Source organism: Oncorhynchus tshawytscha, linkage group LG01 (genome assembly GCF_018296145.1).
Source record: "Oncorhynchus tshawytscha isolate Ot180627B linkage group LG01, Otsh_v2.0, whole genome shotgun sequence".
Classification (NCBI taxonomy): domain Eukaryota; kingdom Metazoa; phylum Chordata; class Actinopteri; order Salmoniformes; family Salmonidae; genus Oncorhynchus; species Oncorhynchus tshawytscha.
The window spans coordinates 8,770,000-8,780,476 of NC_056429.1; the positions used below are offsets into that span (position 1 = coordinate 8,770,000).

The window sequence follows — 10,477 nt, forward strand, 5'->3', positions numbered from 1 at the left end:
TCAATTGATTGGACATGATTTGGAAAGGCACACACCTGTCTATATTAGGTCCCACAGTTGAAAGTGCATATCAGAGCAAAAACCAAGCCATGAGGTTGACCAAATTGTCTGTAGAGCTCCGAGACAGGATTGTGTCGAGGCACAGATCTGGTGAAGGATACAAAAAAATAAAACATCTGCAGCATTGAAGGTCCCCAAGAACACAGTCGCCTCCATAATTCTTCAATGGAAGAAGTTTGGAACCACCAAGACTCTTCCTTGAGCTGGCCGCCCGGCCAAACTGAGCAATCGGGAGAGAAGGACCTTGATCAGGGAGGTGACCAAGAAGCCAATGGCCACTATGACAGAGCTCCAGAATTCCTCTGTGGAGATGGGAGAACCTTCCAGAAGGACAAGCATCTCTGCAGCACTCCACCAATCAGGCCTTTATGATAGAGTGGCCAGATGGAAGCCACTCCTCAGTAAAAGGCACATGACAGCACGCTTGGAGTTTGCCAAATGGCACCTAAAGACTCTCAGACCATGAAAAAAACAAGATTGAACTCTTTGGCTTGAATGCCAAGAGTCACGTCTGGAGAAAAGCTGGCGACATCCTTATGGTAAAGCGTGGTGGTGGCAACATCATGATTTGGGGATGTTTTTCAGCAGCAGGGACTGGGAGACTAGTCAGGATCAAGGCAAAGCTGAACGGAGCGAAGTACAGAGATCCTTGATGAAAATCTGCTCCAGAGCGCTCAGGACCTCAGACTGGGGTGAAGGCTCACCTTCCAACAGGACAACGACCCTAAGCGCACAGCCAAGACAACACAGGAGTGGCTTCGGGACAAGTCTCTAAATGTCCTTGAGTGGCTCAGCCAGAGGCCAGACTTGAACCTGATCGAGCCATCTCCGGAGAGACCTGAAAATAGCTGTGCTGCCACACTCCCCACCCAACCTGACAGCTTGAGAGGATATCAAGACAAACTGGACTCTGGGTTGACACATCAAGACAAACTGGACTCTGGGTTGACACATCAAGACAAACTGGACTCTGGGTTGACATATCAAGACAAACTGGACTCTGGGTTGACACATCAAGTCAAACAGGACTCTGTTGACACATCAAGTCAAACAGGACTCTGGGTTGACACATCAAGTCAAACAGGACTCTGGGTTGACACATCAAGTCAAACTGGACTCTGGGTTGACACATCATCAAACTGGACTCTGGGTTGACACAAAGTCAAACTGGACTCTGGGTTGACACATCAAGTCAAACTGGACTCTGGGTTGACACATCAAGTCAAACTGGACTCTGGGTTGACACATCAAGTCAAACTGGACTCTCTCAAGTCAAACTGGACTCTGGGTTGACACATCAAGTCAAACTGGACTCTGGGTTGACACATCAAGTCAAACTGGACTCTGGGTTGACACATCAAGTCAAACTGGACTCTGGGTTGACACATCAAGTCAAACTGGACTCTGGGTTGACACATCAAGTCAAACTGGACTCTGGGTTGACACATCAAGTCAAACTGGACTCTGGGTTGACACATCAAGTCAAACTGGACTCTGGGTTGACACATCAAGTCAAACTGGACTCTGGGTTGACACATCAAGTCAAACTGGACTCTGGGTTGACACATCAAGTCAAACTGGACTCTGGGTTGACACATCAAGTCAAACTGGACTCTGGGTTGACACATCAAGTCAAACTGGACTCTGGGTTGACACATCAAGTCAAACTGGACTCTGGGTTGACACATCAAGTCAAACTGGACTCTGGGTTGACACATCAAGTCAAACTGGACTCTGGGTTGACACATCAAGTCAAACTGGACTCTGGGTTGACACATCAAGTCAAACTGGACTCTGGGTTGACACATCAAGACAAACTGGACTCTGGGTTGACACATCAAGACAAACTGGACTCTGGGTTGACACATCAAGACAAACTGGACTCTGGGTTGACACATCAAGACAAACTGGACTCTGGGTTGAGTGCGGTTGTCCGTGACTGACGTTCCATACACTTTTTTTTACTTCAGGAAAATAAGCTTCTTGAGCTATTCGGCCTCCGAAATATCACAATAATTCATAAGCAATCTCTTTTATGAGTTCTGTTATTGAAGGCTACGAACGTCACATGTGAAGGCCACCATTGTTGCATCACACCTTCTTTCTGCAATGGATTGATAGGCCTATTAAATGAGACTATAATTACGTTGAACGTAATGCTAATGAGAATGAGCTGATTGTTGCATATACTGAAGAGGAAATGTGTTGTTTTGTTTCAGGATCCCTCGGTTACACAAGTGACCAACTCTGACGTAGACCACATTGATCAATTTAACCCTTTCCCAGACCATCAGACGGTAAGATCACTTGCTTTTTACCCCTGCATGCGCGCACGCACACACACACACACTGATCAAAACTACAGTAACTGACATTGAATAGACTGATGCCTCTTTGATCGCAGATTACTGTATTGTGTGGGGTTTTTTTGCCCCGCTTTTTCTCAGTCTGCCATGTGTATTTCCTGTTTCAGGTTAGCCTATCAGGGCCCACCATTCCGGCCTCCAGGATCCCTTCCCAGCCTGCCGTGCTGCAGCCGTCAACAGAGCCCGTGCTTCTACACCTGCATTGCTTGCTGTTTGGTGTTTTAGGCTGGGTTTCTGTACAGCACTTTGAGATATCAGCTGATGTACGAAGGGCTATATAAATACATTTGATTTGATTTGAGTCCGGCCCACAGGTCAGTGATGACGCTGGATGATGCTGGTCACTAGTTTACAACGGAACCATAAGCCATCAATGTCTTCACATAAGAATGAAAATATGGACTTTTTCCTTTTCCATATTTGACTGTCTACTTGTCCAATACTGATTTTAAGGAAGATATATGGAAGATTTTGCTTCTGGGGGTTAGGGTTCGCCAAAACGAGCTCCCTTTTAAATGGACCAATATATGGTCCATAAACGAGCTGATTGGCCAGAAAGGGACACACCTCTCCACACCCATGAGCAAATTGTAATCTATTGTTTACCTCAAACTATTTATGTGGTTACATGTGATGAGAAATGGAATGGCCTAATGTTATATCACGTATGTATGTGAACAATACAGCCAACATTCAAGCCAAAATGACACCTGTCCTCTCTCCTCCTGTCCCTCCAGGTCACGGAGGCTGCGGGCCAGGCTAGCCTGCTGAGGCAGCAGGAGGAGCTGGAGTGGAAGGCTGCAGACCTGGAGCACAGAGAGAAGGAGTTGCAGAACAGGGGAACCTCAACAGGTCACCCCCTTCTCCCCACACCATATACCTCTATCCTTCCTCTCCTCTCACCATATACCTCTATCCTTCCTCTCCCCACACCATATACCTCTATCCTTCCTCTCCTCTCACCATATACCTCTATCCTTCCTCTCCCCACACCATATACCTCTATCCTTCCTCTCCTCTCACCATATACCTCTATCCTTCCTCTCCCCTCACCATATACCTCTATCCTTCCTCTCTCACCTCACCATATACCTCTATCCTTCCCTCTCCTCTCACCATATACCTCTATCCTTCCTCTCCTCTCACCATATACCTCTATCCTTCCTCTCCTCACACCATATACCTCTATCCTTCCTCTCCTCTCACCATATACCTCTATCCTTCCTCTCCTCTCACCATATACCTCTATCCTTCCTCTCCTCACACCATATACCTCTATCCTTCCTCTCCTCTCACCATATACCTCTACACCATATACCTCTATCCTTCCTCTCCTCTCACCATATACCTCTATCCTTCCTCTCCTCTCACCATATACCTCTATCCTTCCTCTCCTCTCACCATATACCTCTATCCTTCCTCTCCCCACACCATATACCTCTATCCTTCCTCTCCCCACACCATATACCTCTATCCTTCCTCTCCTCTCACCATATACCTCTATCCTTCCTCTCCTCTCACCATATACCTCTATCCTTCCTCTCCTCTCACCATATACCTCTATCCTTCCTCTCCTCTCACCATATACCTCTATCCTTCCTCTCCTCTCACCATATACCTCTATCCTTCCTCTCCTCTCACCATATACCTCTATCCTTCCTCCCCCTCACCATATATATCCCTCTATCCTTCCTCCTCCCCACACCATATACCTCTATCCTTCCTCTCCTCTCACCATATACCTCTATCCTTCCTCTCCTCTCACCATATACCTCTATCCTTCCTCTCCTCTCACCATATACCTCTATCCTTCCTCTCCTCTCACCATATACCTCTATCCTTCCTCTCCCTCACCATATCCTTCCTCTCCCTACACCATATACCTCTATCCTTCCTCTCCTCTCACCATATACCTCTATCCTTCCTCTCCTCCTCCCCACACCATATACCTCTATCCTTCCTCTCCCCACACCTCTCCCACACCATATACCTCTATCCTTCCTCTCCTCTCACCATATACCTCTATCCTTCCTCTCCTCTCACCATATACCTCTATCCTTCCTCTCCCCTCACCATATACCTCTATCCTTCCTCTCCTCTCACCATATACCTCTATCCTTCCTCTCCCCACACCATATACCTCTCTAATAAGAGTTTCTATAGCTAATTTGTGCATCCAATTGGTTTGCATGCCACTGTGCTTTGGCTGACAACAAGGCTTTGTTTATCTGGTGGATCACAAAGAGCATTTGAAAGTCTGTCCCAGGATTTTAGTGTGTTTTGTGTGTGATATTTGCATGCAGAATAGTTCATTTTCAAATTTGTCACAAAAATGCACTGACAGGGCCTCCCGGGTGGCGCAGTGATTAAGGGCGCTGTACTGCAGCGCCAGCTGTGCCATCAGACGCTGGGTTCGTGCCCAGGCTCTGTCGTAACCGGCCGCGACCGGGAGGTCCGTGGGGCGACGCACAATTGGCCTAGCGTCGTCCGGGTTAGAGAGGGATTGGTCGGTAGGGATGTCCTTGTCTCATCGCGCACCAGCGACTCCTGTGGCGTGCCGGGCGCAGTGTGCGCTAACCAAGGTTGCCAGGTGCACAGTGTTTCCTCCGACACATTGGTGCGGCTGGCTTCCGGTTGGATGCGCGCTGTGTTAAGAAGCAGTGCGGCTTGGTTGGGTTGTGTATCGGAGGACGCATGACATTCAACCTTCGTCTCCCCCGAGCCCGTACGGGGGTTGTAGCGATGAGACAAGATCGTAGCTACTAAAACAATTGGATACCACCAAATTGGGGAGAAAAAGGGGTAAAATAAAAATACACTGCCCGGATGAAAGGTTTGTTAAAGTGTGGCTTGATTTAACCATTTTATGCGGTAAAAGTGCTGATTGGTTAATGGTGATTGGTCACATTTGTAAGCTGTTGATTTAGCTAAAAAAAAAGTATGCAATTGCAAGATACTGGAGGGACTGATTTGAAACATTGCTGTAGCAAGGTAAAAGTATTATTTATATATTATAAACTGGGTGGTTCGAGCCCTGAATGCTGATTTGGCTGACAGTCGTGGTATATCAGACCGTATACCCCAGGTATGACAAAACGTGTCCTTTTTTACTGCTCTAACTGTTGGCATCCTGTCCAAACACGGAGAAACAGTGAAGTATTTAAAAAGGCTTTTATTTCCCAATTTACTGCCAAATGGTGTTATTTAATTCTGTGTTCTCTAAACCCTGGGTCTCTGCAGGTCGGACAGCTCCTTCAGTTACTTCTTCTTTGTGTTCTTCTGCCAAGTGGTGGTGTTCATTATCCAGTCTGTGGGCATCACCAACTTGGGAAACAGGTGGGTGTGAGGAACAGGTCTGAGTGAGTGGGATGCTATGGATGTCAAATTGATGTTGTTTTTTAAAATCTTCAATCTGTGTGTGTTCACCAGTCCAACCAGGGCCCATATACACCAGACCAAGATTATGAGTACTGATCTAGGATCCGTTTTCCCTTTTTAGGTCAGAATAAATATGAGTATAATGGCAATAAGGGACCTGATCCTTGATCAGCACTCTGAGATGCTTTGTAAATATGGGCCCAGGTCAGATCTGTGAGTGAGGATGTAGAATTCACTTGTAAAGAATTGGAACAGGGCCACTGTTTGCTTTTGAATAGTTGATAAGTAAATGTGAAAATATTTTATGTACATTAAACTCTTCAACCATTCAGACCCTCCATGTTTGATCAATGAAATACAGTTGCAAAAATAGTATGTGAACCCTTTGGAATTACTTGGATTTCTGCATAAATTCTAATCTAAGTCACAACAACAGACAATGTGCTTACAATAATTTGTGTGTTATTAGTTTATTTGTCTTGTCTATATTGAATACATCATTTAAACATTCACAGTGTAGGTTGGGAAAAGGTATGTGAACCCCAAGGCTAATGACTTCTCCAAAAGCTAATTGGAGTCAGGAGTCCGCTAACCTGGAGTCCAATCAATGAGATGAGATTGGAGATGTTGGTTAGGGCTGCCTTGCCTAAATAAAAACACTCACAGAATGGGAGTTTGCTATTCACAAGAAGCATTGCCTGATGTGAGCCATTCCTCAAACAAAAGAGATCTCAGAAGACCTAAGATTAAGAACTGTTGACTTGTATAAAGCTGGAAAGGGCTACAAAAGTATCTCTAAAAGCCTTGATGTTCATCAGTCCACAGTACCACAAATTGTCTATAGATGGAGAAAGTTCAGCACTGTTGCTACTCTCTCTAGGAGTGGCCATCCTGCAAAGTTGACTGCAGGAGCACAGTGCAGAATGTTCAACGAGGTTAAGAAGAATCTTAGTGTGTCAGCTAAAGACTTACAGAAATCTCTGGAACATGCTAACATCTCTGACGAGTCTACAATACGTAAAACACTAAACAAGAATGGTGTTCATGGGAGGACACCACGGAAGAAGACACTGCTGTCCAAAAAAAACATTGCTGCACGTCTGAAGTTTGTAAAAGTGCACCTGGATGTTCCACAGCGCTACTGGCAACATATTCTGTGGACAGATGAAACTACAGTTGAGTTGTTTGGAAGGAACACACAACACTATGTGTGGAGAAAAAAAGGCACAGCACAACAACATCAAAACCTCATCCCAATTGTAAAGTATGGTGGAGGGAGCATCATGGTTTGGGGCTGCTTTGCTGCCACAGGGCCTGGCCTATCATCGACGGAAAAATGAATTTATCAAGACATTTTGCAGGAGAGGATATCTGTCCACCAATTGAAAGTCAACAGGAGTTGGGTGATGCAACAGGACAATGACCCAAAACACAGAAGTAAATCAACAACCGAATGGCTTCAACAGAAGAAAATACACCTGGAGTGGCCCAGTCAGAGTCCTGACCTCAACCTGATTGAGATGCTGTGGCAGGACCTCAAGAGCAGTTCACACCAGACAACCCAAGAATATTGCTGAACTGAAACAGTTTTGTAAAGAGGAATGGTCCAAAATTCCTCCTGACCATTGTACAGGTCTGATCTGCTGCCAGAGGAGGGTCAACCTGTTATTAAATCCAAGAGTTCACATACTTCTCCCACCCTGCACTGTGACTGTTTACACTGTGTGTTCAATAAAGACATGAAAATGTATAATTGTTTGTGTGTTATTAGTTTAAGCAGACTGTGTTTGTCGATTGTTGTGACTTAGATGAAGATCAGATCAAATTTTAGGACCAATTTAAGCAGAAATCCAGGTATTTCTAAAGGGTGCAAACATTTTATCTTGCCCCTATATATAGTTCTATAAATATTGACTTTAAACCATATAATTGTTCAATGGTGACTAACATGTATATTTTATAACAATTTAAAAGTAAAATGCATTTCCGCGTTCGACTAAATTAAACAATTTACCGTATATTGATTCCTTCTTGATTCCAGTGGTTGGATCACCTCGTTGTCTGCCATCACCTCCAACAAGGCGGTGGGAGCCATCATGATGTTGGTGGCCTACTTCTTCACTGCCTGTGCTGTGCTGTCAGTCATCCTGCTGAGGATGGTACGTGGCGTTACCGTAACTCCCTGGAAGAATCTCTATTGCATTTCCTTGATTCCTCACATCCTCACCACCTCATCAAAACCCATCGGATGAGAAGGTCAGAGGGGAGGAACCTCTGACCTCATCCAGTTGATTTTAGGAATTTAACCACGGTGTAGTGACTGTATCCATGTAGTTAAACAGAATGTAAGCTGGTGAGATCAGGATGCTTCTTACGGCTAAGTTATAATTAACCTGATTCATTTTATCAACCATCTAATTTTTAGAATCAGGTGTGCTAGATTAGGATTGGAGAGAACCTAGAGGATGGTAGCTCTCCAGGGACAGGGTTGGAGAGAACCTAGAGGACGGTAGCTCTCCAGGGACAGGGTTGGAGAGAACCTAGAGGACGATAGCTCTCCAGGGACAGGGTTGGAGAGAACCTAGAGGACGGTAGCTCTCCAGGGACAGGGTTAGAGAGAACCTAGAGGACGGTAGCTCTCCAGGGACAGGGTTGGAGAGAACCTAGAGGACGGTAGCTCTCCAGGGACAGGGTTGGAGAGAACCTAGAGGACGGTAGCTCTCCAGGGACAGGGTTGGAGAGAACCTAGAGGACGGTAGCTCTCCAGGGACAGGGTTGGAGAGAACCTAGAGGACGGTAGCTCTCCAGGGACAGGGTTGGAGAGAACCTAGAGGACGGTAGCTCTCCAGGGACAGGGTTAGAGAGAACCTAGAGGACGGTAGCTCTCCAGGGACAGGGTTAGAGAGAACCTAGAGGACGGTAGCTCTCCAGGGACAGGGTTGGAGAGAACCTAGAGGACGGTAGCTCTCCAGGGACAGGGTTGGAGAGAACCTAGAGGACGGTAGCTCTCCAGGGACAGGGTTAGAGAGAACCTAGAGGACGGTAGCTCTCCAGGGACAGGGTTGGAGAGAACCTAGAGGACGGTAGCTCTCCAGGGACAGGGTTGGAGAGAACCTAGAGGACGGTAGCTCTCCAGGGACAGGGTTGGAGAGAACCTAGAGGACGGTAGCTCTCCAGGGACAGGGTTGGAGAGAACCTAGAGGACGGTAGCTCTCCAGGGACAGGGTTTGAGAGAACCTAGAGGACGGTAGCTCTCCAGGGACAGGGTTAGAGAGAACCTAGAGGACGGTAGCTCTCCAGGGACAGGGTTTGAGAGAACCTAGAGGACGGTAGCTCTCCAGGGACAGGGTTGGAGAGCCCTGCTATACATTCTATACTATAACCCCTAATGATGTGGTGTCCTCCCCCAGGTGCACAGCCAGTACAGGCGTACCGGGGCCAGCTTCCAGAAGGCCCAGCAGGAGTTCTCCCAGGGCGTGCTCACCAACAAGACCTTCCAGACGGCTGCCACCTCTGCAGTCGCCTCCGCTGCCTTCCAGGGGAACAATTAGACCCAGGCCGGGCTAACTCAACCCCCAGATACCCCCTTCACCTCCTCCATCCAATGTCCACCACCACAACACTTGTTTGGGATGGATCCCCTCCCCTGCTGTCACCATCCAGTGCAGGTCCCACCATGGAGCTCATTTCATATATGAGCTGTGGTCATCAGACAGCAACAAAATGGTTGCTTGAGTAGGAAACTGTACCAACTGTGTTTTTTGGGAATTGGAAGCCTGATGTTGTGATGTTCTTCAGTATGTGTTCATGTACATCTTTTTTTGCGATGCTCGTATGTGTGGATATTCTCTTTTAGCGGTTCTTTCTCTCTCTGTGTGTGTGTGTGTGTGTGTGTGTGTGTGTGTGTGTGTGTGTGTGTGTGTGTGTGTGTGTGTGTGTGTGTGTGTGTGTGTGTGTGTGTGTGTGTGTGTGTGTGTGTGTGTGTGTGTGTGTGTGTGTGTGTGTGTGTGTGTGTGTGTGTCTTACATGCCTGGCTGTCTTAAAGGAACCATGCCTGGCTGTTGTAAAGGAACCACCCGTTGAGACTGTTGTAAAGGAACCACCGGTTGAGTCTCTGTTGTAAAGGAACCACCGGTTGAGTCTCTGTTGTAAAGGAACCACCGGTTGAGTCTCTGTTGTAAAGTTGAGTCTCTGTTGTAAAGGAAGCACTGGTTGAGTCTCTGTTGTAAAGTTGAGTCTCTGTTGTAAAGGAAGCACTGGTTGAGTCTCTGTTGTAAAGGAAACACTGGTTGAGTCTCTGTTGTAAAGGAACCACTGGTTGAGTCTCTGTTGTAAAGGAACCACTGGTTGAGACTCTGTTGTAAAGGAACCACTGGTTGAGTCTCTGTTGTAAAGGAACCACTGGTTGAGTCTCTGTTGTAAAGGAACCACTGGTTGAGACTCTGTTGTAAAGGAACCACCGGTTGAGTCTCTGTTGTAAAGGAAACACCGGTTGAGTCTCTGTTGTAAAGGAAACACCGGTTGAGTCTCTGTTGTAAAGGAAACACCGGTTGAGTCTCTGTTGTAAAGGAAACACCAGTTGAGTCTCTGTTGTAAAGGAACCACCCGTTGAGTCTCTGTTGTAAAGGAACCACCGGTTGAGTCTCTGTTGTAAAGTTGAGTCTCTGTTGTAA

General features: G+C 46.6%; 1 protein-coding gene across 1 annotated transcript; it reads left to right on the forward strand.

Annotated features, from left to right (window-relative positions):
* Positions 1–3,079: 3,079 nt before the first annotated feature.
* LOC121847255 (secretory carrier-associated membrane protein 2-like) lies at positions 3,080–9,686 on the forward strand. The gene is made up of 5 exons (XM_042327699.1): positions 3,080–3,091; positions 3,190–3,278; positions 5,667–5,762; positions 7,846–7,963; positions 9,215–9,686. Exons 1-5 carry the CDS (start codon positions 3,080–3,082, stop codon positions 9,353–9,355), a joined length of 456 nt encoding a protein of 151 aa, XP_042183633.1. The 3' UTR covers positions 9,356–9,686.
* Positions 9,687–10,477: the final 791 nt, after the last annotated feature.